The 23,703-nt window shown below is 40.7% G+C and overlaps 1 protein-coding gene across 12 annotated transcripts in view; it reads left to right on the top strand.

Annotated features, from left to right (window-relative positions):
- LOC129755784 (serine/threonine-protein kinase mig-15) overlaps positions 1 to 23,703 on the top strand; it is a 167,772-nt gene that overhangs the window by 114,576 nt on the left and 29,493 nt on the right. For 3 of the 12 annotated variants that reach the window (XM_055752429.1, XM_055752430.1, XM_055752436.1), the window contains exons 7-12: positions 5,088 to 5,357; positions 6,711 to 6,731; positions 9,164 to 9,477; positions 18,756 to 18,960; positions 19,545 to 19,583; positions 21,795 to 22,745. In XM_055752429.1, the coding sequence (XP_055608404.1) occupies positions 5,088 to 5,357; positions 6,711 to 6,731; positions 9,164 to 9,477; positions 18,756 to 18,960; positions 19,545 to 19,583; positions 21,795 to 22,745 (1,800 nt within the window). The remainder of the gene's footprint in view (positions 1 to 5,087; positions 5,358 to 6,710; positions 6,732 to 9,163; positions 9,478 to 18,755; positions 18,961 to 19,544; positions 19,584 to 21,794; positions 22,746 to 23,703) is intronic. The other 9 variants (XM_055752433.1, XM_055752441.1, XM_055752438.1 and 6 more) reach the window with 7 other exon arrangements.

Here is a 23,703-nt window from a genome sequence, read left to right as displayed (position 1 = left end):
TCCTTTGCGTCCTAGCTAACCAATGGCGATATCGTGGTTAAACTTTTCAAACGCTGCCGTCAAATCTTCAGTTTGAGACTTAGCAGCAAAACTTTCGTGTACATAGAAGATGAAGGTCAACAGGTTAGTGTCGTGAAGCGTTTGGGCATTTGAGATTCCCTTTTTTTTGGACCGGGAACATGTAATCTTCCTTCCGCAGGGAAGGGTAGGTGGCTCCGTCAAGAGAGGCTTGAAAGATGAGTCTCACAGGAGTCAGTAATACAGGCATTAATCGTTTTAGACAGGTAGATGGTATTCCAACCGGGCCTGTAAAGAGAGAGTTTGTGAGCTTCGCCGTTGCTTTAGATATGACCGCATCCGCCGTAGCATTAGGATTCAATAGATCGAGTTCAGATTCCCATGGTCGATGGTGATCAGGATATGGGAGATAACATCGAAATTCGCTTTCTTGAAGTCGAGATAGATAGGTGTTGAATTTTCGACAGAAGCATACAATCCAGTGACCTCGAGCGAGACCAGTAAAGCTGGATGATGCTGGACTGCTGGACAGAGATCCAACATACGGTCATTTTGACGCAAGGTTTCCGTACTCAGGGAGTCTAGTATGATGTTTAAAGGCGCCGAGAATGTAGAGCGCACAGGATCCGGGTGAAGTCACCAATGACGAGAATATCGTCTTCGGGGGCGCAGAGAGAGCTCACTTTGGATATGCTGCAAGAAAATGACACCGCCAGGGCGACATCTCGCGTGCGATTAGGGGGCAGGTACAGCACGCCTACGTAGGGTTTTCGGTTGCCAAAATCGATGCGGGTCCACACAAGTTCCAAGTCGTGCCAGGAGTCATCGTCAATGAGCAGTGCATGGAAATTGGATTTAACAGCATTTAAAACTTCACCTACAGTGTTCTTCTTGATATTACGAAGTCTGCGGTCACAACGAAAAACAATGTAATCTGGTCCAAATAAGAATGACTGACTCGAGATGGAACGCTCGTTCAGCCATGTTTCCGTGAAAGTGAAGGCGTCGTATCAGGAACAAGAGCTAGCGAGCAGATAACCTGCTAGACATGAGTTTATACCCCCGACATTCTGGTAGTACATAGTGAGTGAATCATAAGATTCCATCGCAGAGCTAGTGCCTCGAACGCTGGAAGGGAAGGAACCATGAGACGGAGGAAAACGGTCAGGAGGGTCATACTTGCCTGACCTCACAGGCTGGAGAACCCCTAGGCCACAGACGAACTCAGGGCCGGAACGATTGATGACGTTGACGGGAATCAGCGCGACTGAGTCGAAGGGAATAGGGGTCTCCGTTGGACCTGATACGTTGCGTCCCGGTCATGAAGGCCCTATGTTTGTTGAGTTAGCAAGCGTAGCATGTTGATATGCGCCAAAGGTAGAAGCAGAGCTATCGAAGGGCCGTTGTAGGGATCTGTCAATTGGTAGAAATTCATCAAGCGAAGAATTGGCTCTTGAATTCGAAGGGTACTTACCTGTAGAGGCTATTGGAAAGGAGCCTCGTCACCACAGACGAACTCAGGGCCAGGACGACTGATAGCGCTGGCTGGAAACAGCGCGACTGAGTCGAAGTGCTCAGAGGTCCCCAAAAGAAGGTCAAACTCGGTGCGTCGGCAAACTGAACGTCGATCGGACGAAATCTGCTGTAAGGCGAGATCATGTCATGAGCATTTCAAGTTCTCGAACAGAAGGAATATTTGCCGTTGAAAAGCGGTCGGAGTACTTCGTTACCGCAGTCGAACTCAGGACAGGAATCAGCGCGACTAAGTCGAAGTGTTCGAAGGTCTCCAAAATGCTTAAACCGTTACACCCCGAGGTAGAAACCCTTGACGACGAAGATGATTGACTCGAGGATCCGATAAAATTGTAGCAAGCACATGAGGCTGAGGCCGCGAGGGGCTCGTTGTCGAAAAACGATGGACTTTCAGCACTGACCACTCTGACATGACACTTAGAACAAAAATTCAACGATTTTCTGTCTAATTTTTTGTTGTCAGATTCTGCAGGTTCGTAATACCGACGGCAGGTGGCGAACCTGAAAAATTTGACAAAAAATGCCCTGTAGGAAAAATGGTCCTGTTTAGCCCGATTTTATCGTAGAATTTGCCTTTTTTATTTTTAAAGTCGGGTGGCATTTCCTAACTGGGATAGCATTTCTTCAAATCGATCGATGCGCACTCTGGAATCGACATTGCGTACTGTTGGAAAAATTATCCAGAAAACGAATTCGAGTGTCCAGTCAGTATAGTCAGTGCTTTCAGTGTCAGCCATCATTAGTGTGGTACAACCAGAGTTGTAAATCCTGGATGTTAATACCAGCGGGCCAAGTTCTAGGGGAAAGAGCGGCATTTTTGAGCTTGGGATCCACTCCAACCTTTCATCGACATCCTTTCGTACCAATAGGTGAACCTCGACAGATTAGCACTGGAGACATTCCGTGACGAGTTCTTCGATGTCCTCAGCTGTGACGGTATTCTGTAACCTTGCAAGATAGACCCAAAATTTTTTTTTCCCTAGGTGTGCAACAGATTCTATCGATTGAACGGTGACTTTCTAAGTACCCTACCTACACAGGAGATTTGAGTGGGTGGTCCGATTCGCTGTCGCTTATTTGCTGATAGCGCTGGCTGGAAACAGCGCGACTGAGTCGAAGTGCTCAGAGGTCCCCAAAAGAAGGTCAAACTCGGTGCGTCGGCAAACTGAACGTCGATCGGACGAAATCTGCTGTAAGGCGAGATCATGTCATGAGCATTTCAAGTTCTCGAACAGAAGGAATATTTGCCGTTGAAAAGCGGTCGGAGTACTTCGTTACCGCAGTCGAACTCAGGACAGGAATCAGCGCGACTAAGTCGAAGTGTTCGAAGGTCTCCAAAATGCTTAAACCGTTACACCCCGAGGTAGAAACCCTTGACGACGAAGATGATTGACTCGAGGATCCGATAAAATTGTAGCAAGCACATGAGGCTGAGGCCGCGAGGGGCTCGTTGTCGAAAAACGATGGACTTTCAGCACTGACCACACTGACATGACACTTAGAACAAAAATTCAACGATTTTCTGTCTAATTTTTTGTTGTCAGATTCTGCAGGTTCGTAATACCGACGGCAGGTGGCGAACCTGAAAAATTTGACAAAAAATGCCCTGTAGGAAAAATGGTCCTGTTTAGCCCGATTTTATCGTAGAATTTGCCTTTTTTATTTTTAAAGTCGGGTGGCATTTCCTAACTGGGATAGCATTTCTTCAAATCGATCGATGCGCACTCTGGAATCGACATTGCGTACTGTTGGAAAAATTATCCAGAAAACGAATTCGAGTGTCCAGTCAGTATAGTCAGTGCTTTCAGTGTCAGCCATCATTAGTGTGGTACAACCAGAGTTGTAAATCCTGGATGTTAATACCAGCGGGCCAAGTTCTAGGGGAAAGAGCGGCATTTTTGAGCTTGGGATCCACTCCAACCTTTCATCGACATCCTTTCGTACCAATAGGTGAACCTCGACAGATTAGCACTGGAGACATTCCGTGACGAGTTCTTCGATGTCCTCAGCTGTGACGGTATTCTGTAACCTTGCAAGATAGACCCAAAATTTTTTTTTCCCTAGGTGTGCAACAGATTCTATCGATTGAACGGTGACTTTCTAAGTACCCTACCTACACAGGAGATTTGAGTGGGTGGTCCGATTCGCTGTCGCTTATTTGTGGGGGTGCCGAGGCTAGGCCAATTGGATTCAAACTGGGAGGTCGCTAATGATTTTATCCAATTTTCAGGGTGTGTCATGGCTAATCCCAACTTCACTTCCGAAACTAAGCACGCTTGGTTTTTCTTAAAACCCGGATCAGAGATTCGTAACAAGCCGTAGTGCGACGAAACGCTGCGTTTTTTCAAAAGATTACAACACACATCACAGATCCAAAGTAGATTATCGTTGTCTGCCCTGGATTATAGGTTTGATGTATGAAGCCCAGCGTGCCTGTAGTGATACGCCAGAGTACAGAAGCCTTGACAAGTGATACCGCAATGGCGGTACAAAGGGCGGGTAACACGCTCTTAAGATTATAAGTTGAGGTCATCGTGCCTAGGCGTACGGATTTGAAACCCCTTTTTTGTGAAGCTTTGGTCGCTCGAAAGGTCATCCCCATCGCAGATTTCTGAGATTACTAATCTTCCTAGATGTGCTCGTTACTTCTTTCGATGTTGACCAGATTAGTCCTCCTCCGGTGTCTTTAGGTTTGAACTGATGATCTTTCGGGCTCAGGCTTAAAATCTGAGGAAAGACATCCGATTGAGACATTGACTCGGAGGCCTAGTGAAAACTTGTCAGGTTTACGGGACGGAAGGCAGTTTTACTTGTACTAAAGGTCATCTGAGAAAGTTGTCACAATTCTTACTAAGGGACAGGCAGGGACGAATCTTGAGACGCGACTCATAAGAGACCACTCTTAGAGGAGAAATTTACAAACTCCTGCAGTCTAAAATTACTCCCTCTCGCTTTTCCTGCCGCCAGATTAGCTGAGAGTCGAGAGCGCCATTCACTCTTTGCTCCCTCAGAGGATCCCTGCGCTCCTCTCAATAACAGGCCTCAAAGTCCAAAGTACCCCATACCATGACCTCCTCGACGATCGCATCCATTAGAGCGCTAAACTAATCTAATGTTCACTTAAAACTAAGTGTAGCAGCTACCGAAACAAAATCTCATTGATTTTTGTTATCAAGAGGCCCTCCTGATTCTATATGACAATCGGTGTCGAACATCTCGTAGGCTTACTGCAGCTAGCCTCATGTTGACTCCCTTGCAACGGAGTGTGGCCGAATTTCACTCAGCAGAAGAAGTCTTCTGGTTGCTAGGGAATAGTCATCTGACTGGCTGCCAATCCCATCTGAAGTCGTCCGCATTTGGAAGGCTTTATACTGGAAAACTACCAAAATGGTTAAAATCCTTTCGAGAAAAATAGTTGAAAAATATCCATATTGACGGTTTGGAAGCCAAACCAAAAAAATGGTTATTTAAGAACCTTCAATGGTTATAAAAAAATGAGCGTGTATTCACCGATTTTCCCCTCTTTCCTTCCGCAGCGCGATGATCGGAGTAAACAGTCCTCGGTCGAAGAACCGGGCCCTCCTTCACGGCCAGCACTACCTCAACGTCTCATCGTGGTACCGGATCCGCCGCTTCCGACCAATGCCAACGCCAATCGTCCGCTGCCACCGACGCCACGCTCTGGCAGCGGTTCCTCCAGCCAGCAGCAGCCCGGACCACAATCCGGGCAGCAGCAGCAGCCATCATCACAACAGCAAACGCCGCAACAGCCACCGCGAAACTCCCAGAACATGTTCAAACCAATGGTAAGTAGCCGGGGTTCCGATTGGCCCTCCCTCCGTTTTGTTGCGTAGTGTAATTTGGCGCCGCCTTAACCCTCGCAGTCGCCCTTTTACTTATTACGTTACGTTCGTCCTCTGTATTCGTATTCTGATTTATTGGATACATATTTGCTAGTTTGTTTAAAAGGAATACGCGAAATCTACTTATCTGTTAGTCGTCAGTCTATGTTTTATCGATATCTATTCGCTGACGTCATCTGTAAAAAGTGTATTGTTTCACTGTTGAAATTTTAGCGATACAGCTATTTGTATCGCTCTTTCTCTAGATGTCGATGTTTATGCTTTAGATGTATTCCTGTTCAGCTACAAATATCTAGTGTGTAAATCTTCGGTACCAACAAGCTTTTCTGTTCCCTTTGTTTCAACTAGCTGTCGCTTTCTTTTTTCCAAAGTTAGTAGTAGATTTCCATATTACAGTTATTGTTTCGAAGATCCCGATTATTCAAAAAAATAAAAATAAAAATCCATCATCACCAATCAAGAAACTATACTTTATACTTTACTTTGAAACTCATATTCAAGCACCAAACGCAAATGCACAAGCTTCAGCACCCAAAATCAGAACAGCGCCAGTTGTTCCCAAGATTACGCACTCAATCGTTTCTGCACACACTGTTAACTCACACTGGTTACAATTTGGTTAATTTTCAATGGCGTTTGCAATACAAAAAAAAAGTTTACTTTTCGCGGTTATGTTTTTTTGATCACTACTTCTGTGTGAGAGGGCAAATTTGCCACAAATCTTAACATATAGCATAAGTATTGGTTTCGGTGAACAATTTGTTTCTTTTCTTTCTTTTTTTTATGTACCACTACACACTATCTGTCGTGTTCGGTTATATCGTGTACAAATCTTCTCGTCAAAATTGGGTGATCGCGTGATGATGATGGAAACCCGCTCTCAACGCCCGGATACATCTGGCTGCTACACACAAACTATCAAAAACAAAACCTGCAAATACACATACCCAACAATCTACTACTACTACAACTTTTACGCGCCACTGTCGTTTCATTCTGTACTCTTTCTTTTGTTTCCGTTTCCAAAACAAACAACAACAAACTCCATTATCCACAATTGTTGTTCGCTGTTACGGAATGATTTCTATAACATCTGTGTTTGTATTGGATCTATTGTTACTCTGTATTACCTGTATGTGACAAAAAACCAACAAAAAACAAACAAAACAAACCGCCACCTCCCAAATGCGCAAAACGGGACGGGTGTATTTGGTTGTGTGTGTGTGTTCGTTTGTTTGTTGCTATGGCTCTGCTCTACTATTCCGACTATCAAAACCTACTACTGTATCGGCGCAGCTGCCACCACGACGACCCGAGGTAAGCTTCTATTGTTCGCAGTTTGTTTTCCTACTTTGTGCCTTTTGTTATTCGCAAATTCCTTTATTAGCAAGCCAAAAAAATCAAATCAACCTGTGCGCTACCACCATTTTTTAAACTTACCAATTTTAAGAGACCCCTTTATTTAACCATCATCTCCTACTAGCCTCTTCCCGTGTTTTGCCCGTTTTGTTAATCCTCGCCTGAATGTTCGCAAACAATCGTCATGTGCTTACATTCATCGCTAGAACTGTTCACCTTTAATTCATCATCATTTTTTGATTAATTTTTTTTCGCGACAAATTTTAGATGTTCAGAAAGTTCACGAGATTTTATATTCAAAAAAATTTGAAAGTTTGTTGAAAAAATTGATTCAATTAGCAAATTTTGGCCATCTTCAGCAAAAATTCACGCCTTTGTCTAGTTTTTTCATCAATAATTTCCATACTCTAATGTTTTTCCTAAAATTTCAAATTACTTAAAATGAACTTAAATTTCACTATTCATAGAGTTAACCCTGATGATGGTCAATATGTTGGTCGAAACGTAGGAATTGCGTGACTTTGCATCTAGGCATTTCTGAAATCTGAATTTAAATTCTGAATTTGAATTCAAATTCGGCAATCAAATCTAAATCTAAAATTTTATTTTATTGTTTATTTTTTAACACCTTCAACATTTATCTCAAACGTTTTATTTTTTTTAATTTTAATTTTTTTAGTGCTTTTGTATTTTTTCAATAATTTTTTGAGATTAGGATTTCAGATTCAGATTCCAGAATCCATTCCAGATCTCTTAAAGACATTTAAGATTCAGTTTAAAGATTCGATTCACATTTTTTGATTAAAGAATTCAGATTTGAGGTTCAGATTTCAGATCTTAGATTCAGACTTGAGATTCAGACTTCAGATTCACATTTTCGATTCAGATTTTAGATTCAGATTCCAGATTTCAAATTCAAATTTCAGATGCAGATTTCAGATTCAAATTTATGTCTCAGATTTGAGATTCAGATCCAGATTTCAAATTTTGGTTGCAGAATACAGATTTCAGATTTTGGTCAGATTTCAGATTCAGATTAGAGATTCAGATTTCAGATTCAAATGCAGATGAGGGTGAAAACATTTGGGTAATTCTTTTATAAATAAAGCGTACAAAAAAATCGGATTTCAGATACAGATTTATGTCTCAGATTTCAGATTGATATCCAGATTTCCAATTCAGGTTTCAGATTCTGATTTCTGAGGTATATTTATGTCTCAGCTTTCAGATTCAGATCCAGATTTCAAATTCAGGCTTTAGATTCAAATTTCAGATGCAGATTTTTGTCCCAGATTTCAGATTCAGATCCAGATTTCACATTCAGGTTCCAGATTTAGATTTCAATTTTGGATTTCAGATTCAGATTTCAGATTTCCGATTCAGATTTCAGATTCAGATTCATATTCAGATTCAGATTTGAGATTCAGATTTGAGATTCAGATTTTACATTCAGATTTCAGGTTCAGATTTGAGATTTCAGATTCAGATTTCAGTTTTCAGATTCAGATTTCAGATTTAGATTTCAGATTCAGATCTCAGAATCAGATTTCAGATTCATATCTAGATTTCAGATTCAGATTTCAGAATTCGGATTTCAGATTTCAGGTTTAGAACTAGTGTAGAAATTTTGATTTTAGTTTAGTTAAGTTTAATTTTTATTTTTAAAATAAATTTTTAAAATCTGGTGTTCTGCTTCAGAATTCAGAAAACTAGAATCAGATTTTTCTAACAAATCGAAACATAAGTGTTGCCAAATTTAAAAAATGATGCGATTATTGAATTCCTTTTCATCGTTACTAAAATTGCTTGTCATATTTAAAAACCAACACCCAACATTCATCCTGAATCATATTCAATCAAAATTACGAGTTTCTTCAGCTTTCCAAAATTTGTTTATATTTGTGTCATTAAACTTTTGTTCGTCATCTCAGAATCAGTAGTTGCCTCGAATGAAAATAATAGCTTGTCGTTTGTCTACTTAAAAAAAATAAATAAAAGTATTGCTTTGTATGTGTCCCGCGTGCTTCTCAACAAATTATGATAACCAACATAAAAAAAATCCTAGCGCGTAGCCTTGTCGTCATTCTAATCGATGCGAAAAAATATGCTGTGAGCGAAATTCGTAAATTCCTAATCGGTTCACTTTTGTCCGTCCAACCTTTTTCGTGTTCCTCCACATTCCACGACTCGAATTACAACCTGAACCCGAAACATGCGCATCACCCCTTCTGTCAATGTTCCTTTAAAAATTGTATCCTCGTGTAAAATTCCCAACACCCAAAAAACACCCCCTTTTCGGAATACAAAAAAAAACAATCCTTTCCCTCATCCAATCCCACCGATTCCTTTTAAACGGAAACCCCCCCAAAATCAAACAATCAAACGCATAGGATTTGGACATGTTAGCCGCACAACTAAATGAATTGGGCGTCTCCCAACAGTCGCAACAGGCGCAACCGGAAGCGCCTCCCCGGAACAATCGGCAGCAGCAGCAACAGGCCGGAAGTAGTGGCGGTGCGGGTGGCAAGCCAGCAATGGCCGCCCCCAATGGCAATAACAATAACAACAACAATCACCACCACGCCGCGCCGATCAACCCACTGGATCCGATCGAAAGTTCCGACTCGGACTCGGAACCGGAAGAGCCGAACGATCGGGCACGCAACGACGGTACGCTGCTGGCCAGCGATCCGCCCAAACCGCTGTAAGTATGGGGGCGTCACGCGCAACCACCTTTTTACACGTGTACTGTACACACACATACATACAAATAACATTTTCGAACCAAAGACTGTCAAGAAGAAGACTATAACAAACTCATCGAAATGTGTCCCGGAACGTTTGTGTCGTCCTGCATCCATTTACAGACTCCACTAATATCGACAGTTATTAAAAGACTGGATGTCCGACGTTTTCCACTTTATACCCATCTAAACCAAAAAAACGCTAAGACTATACTTGAAATATAAAGAATTACAAAAAAAAAATGGTCACTCCGTGATCTTTGTTAGGTGTATTTCAACCTTTTAATGAAATGATCTTTCTTGTCGCATCCTGAGATGAGGTTCAAAGCCAAGATAAGGGATTTTTTTTATCTTAACTTTCTAGAACATCAGTATATTTTATGGCAAAAATTATTCTACCTTCTAGTACTAAAAAGTAGAGCTTTTTTAAAATAAACTTCATTGTTGAAGCTTTTGCTTCCACCGAGAAAAATTGCTCGCTTTACTTGCTGTGTCTTCAAAGTATACTCAATCTCCGAAACTTTTGAAATTGAGTGAAATTCGTGAACTTTTTAACTACTTAACTATATTTTTCTATCATTTTTTTGTCAACGAATACTTCTACCTCGACAACTATCCATCATTGTATAAGTTTTTGGGGATATCATGACGTTACTCTATATTGTCAGTTCTCAGTTGTGTAACATAATCTAGAAGTTTTGTAGATTTCATAATGGTTTAAGTATCTAAGAACATGGGATCAAAGTTGAAAATGTACATTGTTTTAAAATGCACACCCAAAGAAGAAGTTGCAAAATTTTAATACTGATCGAAACGTGCATTGCGCCAAAGATGATATGATTGCTTTCCCGTCACTGGCATAAAGATTCGAGCTCTTGGGCAACAGAACCCGGCAACGTTACACGATTTGTCTATGTATCGTGTGACCAACATCTTTTAAATATGTGCTCGTGAATCTCGTTTTCAAGTTTTTTTTTCCTCAGATTTAAGCTTTATTTGCCTTGAGAGCATAGGAGATGAAAGCTTAAATCTGAGGAAAAAAGCTTAAATCTGTCAAAAAAAGAGTTGGGCAAAAAGATGAAGGACCAATACATACAAATATTCAAGCAAAACAAGAAATACATTTCATGGGATTTTCATCCTATTGGAAAATTCATCCAAGAAACAAAAAAAAATAAAAGAATCCCTCGGTAAGAATCGACTCACAATAATTTTCTTCCATCATCTTGCCTATCCGACAGCTTAGCCAGTGTACCACCTGAGTCAGATGACAAAGGAGGGCTAATTTTCACGGTGTTTATGGCACGACCCATCACCAAAAATATTCACATTATCTGGCGTTTGGCCGTGTGTTTGCCAGTATTGTCTTATGATGGGAAAGGGAAGTGGAAACGAGATATTGTTTTTTTTTGCTTTCCTATTGACTGGTTACATATACACGCACAACCGAGCAGCTCAACCGGAAGTTGATTGCCGTTGGTTTGAAATAAGAAAACATTTTTTTTCTGTAGTTTCCTAATGCCGCCTTACTGCATTCATTGTTTCCACCTTCTTTTATCTTGAGTAAACGACTCTGGCTCAATATCTTCGGAGCAGTTAAATAATACAACAAGCATCGTCCCTCATCTGAGCACTTCATTTGATAATTTTGCATGATACGATGATACCATCTTGAAGGCATCCGTGAAGCTGAAACACAGAATGACTGTGCAGGTCCGGATGGTATACCAGCTACTTCTTGAAGCGCTGCATATCACATATTCTAACCCCTATAAAACGAATCTTCGAAGCATCACTCAATACGTTCCCTTCTATATTGAAAAAAGCCTACGTGTTTCCGGTCTACAAGTAAGACGACAGGAGGAATGTCAAGAATTATCGCGGCATTTCTGCCTTACGCGCAATCGCCAAACTATTTGAGCTAGTTGTTTTAGACCCTTTTTTCATTAGTTGTTAATCCAGGTGGTTAATCCATTTTACGGATTGCATTCCAAGGCACGGTGAGCAACCGCGTCCCCCCAGTTTGCTACTTAGGGTCCATGGGTGCAATTGGACGACTCATGATACAATGCTAGTGAACACTGTACCCTCCACGCCATAAAGTCCACCTGGGGCCACTGACCTCTTTGTTCCCACCTCGAACTGTTTGACACACTATACTTCAATAGTGGGAGGTCAATTCGCGCTAATGTGCTCCAAGGCAATACTCGATTCCGAATCCTCTTCAGCAAATACCTCATTCTAGCACAACTCGATGCGCAACCCCTCCTCTGACGAGTTAGGAGGACCCGACATCTCATCGTGTTAAAAGAAGTCTCCATTTAGCGCAACTACTAACTTTGTGGATCTAGTCCAGGAAGTCCAGAAACACAAAGCGATTTGTCGACAACACTTTCTCTGTTCGAACACGCGGGTTAGGCGTGGCTTCCTAAGCCACGTGTAGGACTCAGACTCCTCCGAACTATCAAGTAGTGTTGACTTAGGTCACCACTCAACTACTCGATTTTCAAGTCGGGTGCTTTACTCCCCGAAACGCAAATCGAGCTGTAGACCGCCATCAGGTCGCACTTGCGGTTCAGGCGCATCAATTCCCGAAACGCTTGTCGAACCCTGACACCTACTGCATACTGTGCCTCTCTGACACTGACGTGTTAAACACATCTCTAAGTGATCGGCCCATCGGCGTTTTGCAAGTCGGATACCCACCGAAACCCAAAACGAGTTGACGATCGCTCTTCCTCCGGTCACGTCCGCATTTCAGGGCCATGACCTCACCCGAGTACTGGTACCTAAGTACCCGGGTGCACCACTTCTTCCGCGCGGGTTTGGCAGACCCGTCGACGGCCTCTAGTGGGTTTAGTGATAGTTCTCTTGGCACTTTCCGCTCTAGACCACGAGGAGGTGGAACTAACAACCCAGACCCTATGTTTTAGACCCTATGTTCTCGTATCTGCGTACCTGCTGGAGTTTACGCCTAAAGTGAAAGACAGTTTTGCTTCAGCAGCTTTCGACAAAGTGAACCATAAGATAGTTATCGCCAAACTAGATCGCATTGGTTTTTGTGGGTCTTAGCAGAATCTTTCTCCAGCCAGTTTTTTTTTGCCGCCTCTGGAGTGCCTCAAGGGAGCCATCTAGGACCAATAATATTCTTGATTTTTTTCAACGACGTGCTGTTGCTTCGCGATGGACCAAAATTAGCTTACGGCCTGTAATTATTTTATCCAATCGCCGGCCCCGACCATGCCAAGTTCCTGCAGGATCAGTTCAACCTATTCGCCTCCTGGTGCGATGTCTGCCTTTGAATCGTAGTAAGTGCGCAGCAATTTCTTTTTCCCGCAAGCGACTTCCAATTACCCACCAAAATTCCACCAATTACATCGTCGATGAAGCTTCTAGAAGCCTAGGCCTACTGTTCCGCATGACGAAAGACTTCAAAGATATTTACTGTTTGAAGAGTCTCTATTGTAGTTTGGTTCGCTAGATCCTTGAATACGCTTCTGCTATCTGGTGCCCTTATTACCAAAATGGCTTCGAGCGTATTGGGGCTATCCAACGGCGCTTTATGAACTGGCGAGACCCGTTCCGACTTCCCAAATACGAAAGCCGCTGTCGCCTTATCGACATCGACATGTTGCAAGCCCGCAGGACTGTCGCACGAGCCTCTGTCATAGCTGATTTGCTTTCATCTAGAACTGATTGTCCCGCACTGTTGGAAGGTCTTCAACTCAACGTACGACCACGTGGTTTAAGAAATCGTTAGTTTCAGTTCTACGTCCCACTTCGGTTTAATAATTATGGGGCTAACACAGCACTAATTGGTGTTATCAAGGCAATCAATCGCTACTTCGAACATTTTGATTTTGACGTTTCGAAGGATACTTTCCGAAATCTTTAATGCTTTAAGTTTAGTGTAGACCACTGTATATGTAGTGTCTTTAATTCTATTTTTTTTTTTCATTAGGATTAATATGTGATCTGTTGATATACAATAAATAATAATAATACTCCATCGCCCCGGTAAAAAACAGTTCTAAACTCACCGAAAAAAATCAATCCAAAAACGAGAAGATAACAACGATGATTTAAACATTTGAAGATGTTCTAATCCGTTCAGAACTGTTATTCAAGGCCGTCAACGCATGCTGACTTTGTGGTGGAATAAGAAATGATGGTTAGCACGACCTCGGCTGCCGTGTGGTGTCTTTTGAAAACCTTTCTATGCTTCAGCTTTTTCAACACTTATCAATCTTACAAGTTTCGGACACTTGAAATTCTAATGACATCCGCTGGCTGCAGAGGTCTAACGAATACGTTGAACCTAATCTTGCTGCAAACACCGACTTGCCGAGTAGTTTAAGGTTGAAAACTCGTTGATTTGAAATTTTCGAAGTACAAGTAGGCGTTGGCTCACGCGGACGTCAACAATTTCCGCTCCATCAATAAGTCTTTCTAACTGAGGAAGTAAAAAGCGTTGCCAGATCTACGGATTTCTCCGTAGATCTACGGATTTTGCGCATTTGTACGGAGCTACGGATCGATGTTCGAAATCTACGGATTTTCAGAATTACCTACGGATTTTCTACGGATTATCGAAAAAATTATAGGGATTCTGTTGATCAACGAAAATTGTACCTGACGACCAAAAAAAGGTCATCAAGTTTCGTTTTGCCAAATCACTTCATTTTTCAATTTTCATCAAACCTACGGACTGGAGCGGTTTGTAATCGGGCAACGCCGGAAGAAACGCTCATGATACGTTTCCAGTTGGAAAAATTCAAAGCCGAATGCTGCTGCCTCCCAATAAACATGAATCGGCAGAGATGTAACTCAAATCGACAGAGGGATCGTATCGATCTCTCTAGAGATTTTGCATCATCTAATCGGCAGAGAGGAACACACCATATGCGTGCCTTAGGTGAGTGCCACGAAATAAACGCCCTCCAGAGAAACACACGAACACAGTCCGAATCGTGTTTGTATGTTTCCCTTCGAGACGCGTGTTTGCCTGCCTGAGAAGTCGATTGCTACGATTGAAAGCACACATATGAAAAAAAACACGGGGATAAAAGGCGAGCACACCGTACGAGTGCACGATTCGAACTGATTTCGCATGTACGCATTCGTATTCGTTGCCTCTAGGTATCTCGGCAGGACAAACCGAATGAGAATACATTTGCTTTCTTGGATTGTCGCCAAAATAAACCGTTTTATTTTAATTACGGTGACTCCACTCTCAGTTTTTTGCATGCTCTGTCGATTTCTGAGAGGACGCGCTTACTGGGCTGTAGTTATCCAGAGAGTCGGCAGAGCGACAATGCGAAAAGAAAGTCAACAAGATTCAAAAGCGAGAGCCGATTCGCATCTAAGTCGATCACTCATACATACTTATTACCTGGTGTATGTGAGATCAATGTCAAAAAGATTCAAAAGCGAGAACTGATTCGCATCAAACACCCAAACTCACTTCCTGATGTAGAAGAAGTGAGTGAGATACTTACTGATACATGATCCAATTCAAAAAGCTACTCACTCACTCAAATTCAATCAATCCGGCCTTGGTTCATGGCCTTGGGCGATGGTTCATACTGCCGCGTACTTTTTGTCATACAAGCAGACACATACATACAAATATAATGCCTGTGCTGCCTGTGTGCTTAAATGGCAAGAAAAGGAAGATAAGTCAGGCAGACAGCATTCGATCCGGTAGCTTCTCACTCAGTTGAGAATCACAACTGGTTAACGAACGCCTCTGTTTCTACTTATATTTCTTTGATTCTCGGAACAGCGCAGTCAGATACAATCTTTGTCCCGTTGGGAGAGAATCCAACCGACAACTTCGGTTTTACTCTCGCTGTTGAAAACGTTTCAGTGTCGCTCATGAGAATTGAATGATTTTCGGAACATTGCACAGTGGGGATTTTCGAGCCAAAAAAGGTACCCAATTCAGGCTAGAACGCCTTGCATGAAAAAACAACCATTCTTTATGTAAAAAAAACACGAGAAATCGAATGGTCTACACCGCTTTCTGATAAAATGACTCTTAACGTCTCATTTTGCCAAATTTCCCCTATTTTTTTGGGTGTAAAGTTATAATTCCGATTGTAGCCATCTACCTTGCAACCAAAAAGTCATACAAAACCATTCTTATTCATGTAAAAATGTCAGCTGAATCGATTGGTGTACTCCAATTTGTGTTTCTACTACGACAAGTGGCTCATTATGCCTCTTTTTCCCTAAATTTAAGATTTTTTTCAAAGAAATGCAGTCAAACAAAGTGTAATCCAACAGTTTTTCATCATGAATGATCATTTTTGGTAGATTTATTCATATTCTAGCTAATCGCGCCACTTTTTTGTACTAGAATGAATATAAATGGCTAAATATCCCCAACCTCCCCTAGCTTTTTTAAATTTACGCATAAATTTCACTGTAACAATCGAGCGATTCACATACCAAATGCAAAAACCATGTGATTTAGTGTAAAATTTGTCAGCAATTGTGTCATTTGATTCAGCAATAAGTTTTACACCCGATTCAATGTTTTTTGTATCTGTTAAATTAAATTCTCGTTTGTAACATTGTATTTTTCAAAGAAATTTAATGAATTTAGGAGAAATCGGGGTGATTGAGGCTCTTCTCGTCAACTGAACGCTAAGCGGTGTACATCATTCGATTCAGCAATAAGTTCTACACCTGTTTCAATCATTTTTGTGCATTTTATGATACATTGTCATTTATTATAATGATTTTTTTTACACATATCGCTAGATTTTAGGGGAAATCGGGGTGATTGCGGCCATTCTCGTAAGCTGAGCACTAAACGGTGTACACCACTCGATTCAGCGACAAATTTTACACTAAATCACATGTTTTTTTGTATTTGGTATGTGAATCGCTCGATTGTTACAGTGAAATTTATGCATAAATTAAAAAAGCTAGGGGAGGTTGGGGATATTTAGCCATTTATATTCATTCTAGTACAAAAAAGTGAGGCGATTAGCTAGAATATGAATAAATCTACCAAAAATGATCATTCATGATGAAAAACTGTTGGATTTTGTTTGACTGCATTTCTTTGAAAAAATTCTTAAATATAGGGGAAAAGAGGCAAAATGAGCCACTTGTCGTAGTAAAAACAAAAAGTGGAGTATACCAATCGATTCAGCTGACATTTTTACATAAATTAGTATGGTTTATATGACTTTTTGGTTGCAAGGTAGATGGCTACAATCGGATTTATAACTTTGCACCCAAAAAAATAGGGGAAATCTGGCAAAATGAGACGATAAAAGTCATTTTATCAGAAAGCGGTGTAGACCATTCGATTCCTCGTATTTTTTTGCATAAGAAATGATAGTTTTCCAAAATTTAGAACAGTTTAGGCGATCGTCACAGAAATAGGTACCTTTTTTTGATCAAAAATCCCCACTGTGCATTGCTTCAAGGCAATGTGAAGTTCGTTGTACTCATGATATATAGTGTCATCACTGACACAAGTTAGTGATTTCTAACGGCCTCTACATGTTTTAGCAAGGTTTATGTAAAGCGCAAGATACTCTCTGGTTAATCAACATCGGGATGCGTTAAACAACGACATAATAGCATCCCGTTGTTGAAGTCACGTGACACTGTCTAGTTGAGCCAATCCGGCTCGAAGGATCGAATGCTATGTCGTGGGCTCGGAGTGTGACAGTAGACCTGGGGTTTTCAGGTATGAGAAGCTCGAAAAGTTCCCAAAATTTTTGTTAACCTGCAACCAATTGATTCTGAAGCTGGAAGATTTATTCATTCCTGGCTTCACACCAAATAACCTTCTTTTCTAAACAGAGACTTACACCATTTGATCAATTCCAGTTGATCAATTCCCGGTCCCAGAGTTTAGAATGATGAAATGGTTCAGAGCTATCTATTTTCTATATACATTTTCACGACAAATCTGTTTGCTAAAGTCCTTCAGAGGGCGGTAAGCTCAAAAATATCTAAACGGAAGAAAGTGATTGAAACAAATTTGAAACTTGAAACCTTATTTTTGCTTATTATCCATACGTTTTGCGTGTAACGTGGTATTATTTTTCTTATGAACAAAGGGCCTGTTTTGAGACGTTATTCTTCTTTGCTTTTAATACTCTAAAAAAAAGACATACACCGTCTTAGTCGATTTAGGCTTTACAGACTGAATAAATTACGTGGACAACTTAAAACTAACATTTAACACCCAGTACCGAGATGGGAATCGAACCCATGCTATCAGTGGACCAGCGATTACCGTCTTACCACTCTTACCACTCGACCACCGAGACGTACAGTGTTCGAATAATTTGGAATTTATCAACAATTTCAATAAATTTAAAAAAAAAAACAATTTACAATTAACACTCTCGTTAATTTTATTTGAAAACAAAAATGCAAATTGACACACTTATGCACACTAAGAAGGGCACAAATCCTGAGTTTAATTTAAAAGTGTTTGAAGCGTTTAAAGACACATTTAATTGTTTTAACTTGAATTGCCGGGGTAGAAGTTTGTCGTTGGGTAGTACAGCAGTGTAAATTAAAGAAGAAAACAGCTTCTCGAGCTCTATTTGTAATCTAAATTTCAACTCCAACAGCTGCAATCAGCTTTGATTTTCGAACGTTTCCCGGGAGTCACTCAGATTTTCGAGTACAGTCATTTTTTTAATACAGGCTTCTAATCCTTCTCGAATAAGAGATCATTTCGAGGGACTAACTTACGTCATTTACGTCAAATCGAATTTATTTTTGCTTGTAATCTGCAAGTCCATTGTTTGTTAGTTTTTACATATTTTATAGACAGACTTTTGACAGAAATCATTGACTTTTTGAATACAAGATCTACATTTTTTGTATAACAACAATATCATTTGTGTCATCGTCATAACTAACCAATGTCATTTTTTGTGTCTGTCCTCTCTCTCTCTGTTCCTACCATTATTCTACCTCTCTCTCTCTCTCCCGAACATTCTCATTTCTGTGACAATTTCTGCTCCCGAAAACGACGTTTAACCCCGACGTTTGCCTCGAAATTATTTGCTTGCGTGTTGTTACGCAACTTCATTTCCCATTTTACCTTTCTTTTCCACCTTTTCTGTTTCTGTCTCTTGGATGCCTTTTTCCGTTTTGTTTTGTATTTTTTTTGTGTTTCCGTTCTTCGTTCCCCGTTTCCGCCCCTTTTTTTTCTCGTTTTGCGTTTCGTTTTTTTCCACGTTATTATGTTCAGTCCCGAATTCTCCTATAGGCCCGGCGGGCTCGGGGTGCTAGTCGAGTCGGACCAGAACAACCAATCCTCGACGACGACCCCCGGGGGCAGCAACAGCAGCGTGCTCTCGCCCCCCGGCTCCGGCAGTGGAGGACCCCCGAATCGGCCACTCCCGCCGACGCCGGACGACGACGACGCCCAGGGTGACCGGACGCTGATCAAACGGGTAAGTGCCAGGCATCTCTCATTCTCTAGCTAGCTAGCAGAACAACAACAAAAACAACCATCTATTTATCACGCGCATATCTTTTGAGAGAGCCTCTCTCACATCAGTCACACATTTTGTATCCATTCTCTACAACTGTGTGTTTGTCTCTCTCTCTTTGCGTGACCATCTCTTACCATATATTTTTTCACGTTTGAGCCGCCATTTCATTTGTGTCTTTCTCTCATTTCTTATTTCATTTCGTTGTTTCATTGTATCGTTTCTGTTATCTACACTCTATATGTTTATGGTTTTTCTCTGTTCTCTCTCTAGGTCCAGTCTTATCAATTTCTCTTTCTCTCTCAATTCTTGTCATTCGTTTTCTCACACACTCTTCATTTGCCACCCAACAAAATAATTTATCAAATTACCAAATGTAACCACTTTTACAACCAAATAAACTATAATCACAAATAAAACAAAAACGCCTCTCCAATTCCCACCCCACCCTCCAAAAGGCTGTTGGTTAAACTTTTAAAGGCAGTTTTCTCTCTTTTTTTTTCTCTTCTCTTCTTTGAAATTTTTATCTCTCTTCCCGTGCTCAGATTTTTAATCTCAAGTGGAAAAATTTCGAGATGCAAAACGTAATTTTTTTCGATACACCCCGTTTCACGTTTGTTACCCAACGATTAAAATTTAGCTTTCGTTTTTAGTTTTTGAGAACGTTTAGGCGGCTCGATTCTTATCTTTAGTTTTGTTCCTTAACTTCACCTTCAAAAAAAAAAAAATATCAGGAGAATACAGTTCATTTAGTTTTTTTCCTCCAAATTAAAGCTGCTTCGAAGTTTCTCGTTAGAGCTCAATTAACATCCCTTGTTACTCTGGTTGATTCACCTCACAGTTACTGCTACATTTTCTCATCCATTGGACTTTTGTTATGTGAATAAAAATAACCGAAAAAATATGTTGCTATTTTGTAAGAGAGTAAATAAAAATCGAAACCGGAAAAAGGAAAAATAAATTTAAATTAGAACTTCAAAATTGAAAAACTTTCCGAAACGTAGAATTTTTTCAAATGTTTTCTTTTCTTTTTTTCAATCAGTTTGAAATTTAGCTTAAGATTTTAAAGGTACTTTAACGTTCTCGTCTTATTTTTATATCTTTGATTTGTCAATTTTTTAGTTTTGTTTCATGATTTTGTGACTTATCAATTTCAAATGATGAATTTATGAATGAATGAAAATAACAGAAATAATCTTTTCAAAAAAGCACATCAAAGAATATTGTTATGTTTCCGTGGTTTATTAAAACTTAATTTTTTGTTCTGAGTTTTTTCTCATGTCGTAAACAAGAGAAATATTGGCGCTTTTTTAGTTTTTCTTGTAATTTCCTAGACTTCTTCCTTTAGGTTGATTTTTCTTCTTAGTTTGGTTCCTCTAGTCACACTGCTCTATACACTGTATTCTATCCCGTTAGTAGTTTGAGGTTAGGATTCATATGGTATTTTTGTGGTGATTTTTCCTCAATTTTTTTAGTTTGTTTCTCTTCCCCTTTAGTGTTATTGAAGTATTTTTTAAAAGTTCAACTCAGTTAATTCAACCCGTGTTGTTTTAAAATGTAAAGATCCAAATTTGTGCTGTTTGGAAGCAAGATAAATATCAAAAATATAACATCTGTAACCTACGCTACTAAATATCTATTTTTTTTGCAAAAAATTTAACTTTAAACATTCAAACAACGTAACAAAAGACGTAAATGATAATCTCCTAAACAACTCGTGAATTATTGCAAACAGGTCTCTTAAAGAAATCGGTAATTGTTGTCTGGTTTAGGTAAATTTGATTTCCAGAATATGAAAAAAAATCTTTTCAGCTCATGATCTCATAGCATAAATCCGCCTGGATTCAAACAAAACAAAACCGAAAACATTAGCTATACAAATGGTAGTGGTTTGTAATGTTTCAATGCCTTTTCCCGTTTCCCATCAAAAATCGTAAACCGTCGTTGAAGCTATGTGTGTCATCGTTGCACCAGAAACCGCCATCTGCACTGTTGTCAGTAGATTGATGTTCGATAGCAAGTTACACAGAAATGTAATTCTTAGTATCAGTTTTTAAGGAAAGGTATTCGATTCTTGTTAGTTAACGATCCCAAGAAAATCTGATTTTCTGTTCCAAATCATTCCAGAGCATGCATTTTTTTAGGAAATGGCACAGAAACCTAGCCTGAAAATAAAAGTTCTAGGTTTGAGAATTCAATTGAATTTTTCTTGCATTTTGCCATAAATTGGGACGCCACCAAAGTACTGCTCGTATCAGCATCACAAACCGGTATCATCAGCCAAGAAAAACCATCCAACAGTAGTCAACTTGAAAATATTTTCGTTGATAATCAGTGTATGTCCCGAGTAATAACGATTGAGTCATAAGTAGCGGGAATAATTTGATTTCTCATTTTCTGCTACACGTGCTTTAGAGCGATACAAATTGTTGTGTGCGGTTTTCTCTCTTCGTTTGTCTTCGATGAAGGTCTCGGAAAGAATTTTTTCCGATTTTGAATGCTGCCCAAGGATCCAAAAGTTGCAATCTTGAAAAAATCTGTTCCGCGACCTTTATCGTAGACGAAAGAACACAAAGAAGATTTACCCCCATATAGGGGAAATCTCACACCGCAACCTGTTTTTTTTATAAAGCGCTTGTAACGGAAAACGAGACATCCATTTATTCCCGCTACTTATGACTCAGGCATTCATATTAGGTGCAACCACTAACCCAGATCAAAAATCGCAAACAAATTCTTCGCATTACAATACCTTTAAAAATATCCATAAAATTTCAAACCCACCGTCTGCACAGAGCTATGACAATAAGTCCACTTCCTCGATGGGAACAACGACGTCGTCGGCCTCCACCGGATCAACGCCCTCGGAAAGCGAAGAAGCCGTGCTACTGCGGGATTGGGACTTTGAACGATTCTTCCCGTCCAACGAACGTCCCCGGCCAAACCAAAGGCACTCGATGTCCGACAAATCGTCCTCATCTTCTCCAGCCGACTCCAGTAACAATCGTAACCACCGCCAGAATGCCCTCGGCAAGCTCCGAAAGGATCATGCTAACAATGAGGTCTCCAATCTGGCCTATGCCGAGAAGAAGAAGGTCGAAGAGATGAACAATAAAATTCGACTGGAAGAGCGGGTCAAAAGTGAAATCTTTGCCCGCCAATACCACAAACAGCAATCTCCGGGCAAATCTAGCCCTGGCAAAACCGTTCCTACGTCCACTAACAGCCCTCATCATCATCAACAACAACAACAGTTCCTTCCACAATCTCACAAACGTCAAGAGTCTGACTCCAAGCTGTCACTTAACTTCGTCCGGGGCTTCCGGCGGGAGAACTCTGATTTCTTCCCCCTGTCCAAGCGCCACTCGGCCATCCTAGGGGAACAGAGCACTCCCGGAAGTACCAACGGATCGAAGCAAATGTCGGCGAGTGCCATCCAGCAACAGCAACGATCTAGTGCCATTTTCTCACGTAACCGAACCAAAGGTGAACCCATCCTAACCGACTTTACCGTTACCAAACGAGGTGACGACGACCGTCCCAGAACTCCCCCTAGACCGGCCGCCGGAGTATCTCAACAATCGCAGCAGCAGCCACAGGCCCAGAACCAATCGTCGTCCGGGGGATCCAAACAGTCGGCACCCACCGCCCGAAATCTAGACTTTCTGAGGCCGCGCAGGGAAAAAACTGAATCGGTGATATTTGTGCGAAATTCCCCATCCCGGCAACAACTGTTCGATAGCCAGGTAAACCTAAAAACACTTCCTTCTCTTCCGGGGAGGAGGACAGCCGCCAAATCTGAGTAAAATACTAAGCGTTCCCACTTTTTCCAATCGCGTCAGTACGACAGACTTAAACCATTAAGCTGAGATTAAAAGCCCAATTTGACTTTGAGTGAAGTACAGCGTGTGTTGTGAATGTTAATACAACTCCTACTACTGCTCCCTCTTTTCCTCAAGTACTTAATGCTCGAAGTGCACTGTTTTAGCTAGTTTTGTCCCACTCCGAACGACATCGACAGCTCTCTTGTGAGCAACACCTCTCCCCCTTCCCAGAAGAATGCTTTAAAGAGCCTAGCTTGTGATCGCCGCCCGCCGTTTCTATCGAAAAGTGGTTTCAACATTGGAAAACGCAAAAACATTCGGCTGTCGTAGTTATCTCTGTTTCCCATACCCCTTCATTTGTGTCTAACCGCTGCTACTCATTAGCAACCAAGCCCATTTGATTAGTCAATAATATAATGCTAAACTTATATGTTTGTGTGTGTGTCTGTGACTCTCTACTCATTGCATGGTTATATATTACATTGCCAGTACAATCGTTCGTTTGTAAAATGAAACGTCAAATCATCATATCAAATTGTAATTCAGCAGAAACTTTAAAGTTAATAGAAAATCAAAAATAAAATTAATATTTCAAAAGTTTAAGTTAATATTTGTTTGTCATTTTACAGCAAACCATCCACCCAGAGGTTGAGGACACGTTCCTATTTTTTAATACAATTTGAGGCAAAATGATCTTTCAAGTTTGATAAAAAAAAATTCTCGTAAATTTACGGGTACGAATTCATGTTCTTTTAAGAATAGAACTGGCAATTGTTGATAAACGTTAACAAATACAATTCCATATTAGTGCTTGACCGGCAGCGCCGTAACATTACGGCTTTAGAGAGCTTAATTTCTAATTTTTAAATATCGAGTATGT

Source organism: Uranotaenia lowii, chromosome 3 (genome assembly GCF_029784155.1).
Source record: "Uranotaenia lowii strain MFRU-FL chromosome 3, ASM2978415v1, whole genome shotgun sequence".
Taxonomy (NCBI): Eukaryota; Metazoa; Arthropoda; class Insecta; order Diptera; family Culicidae; genus Uranotaenia; species Uranotaenia lowii.
This window is presented reverse-complemented; position numbering and strand designations above follow the sequence as displayed.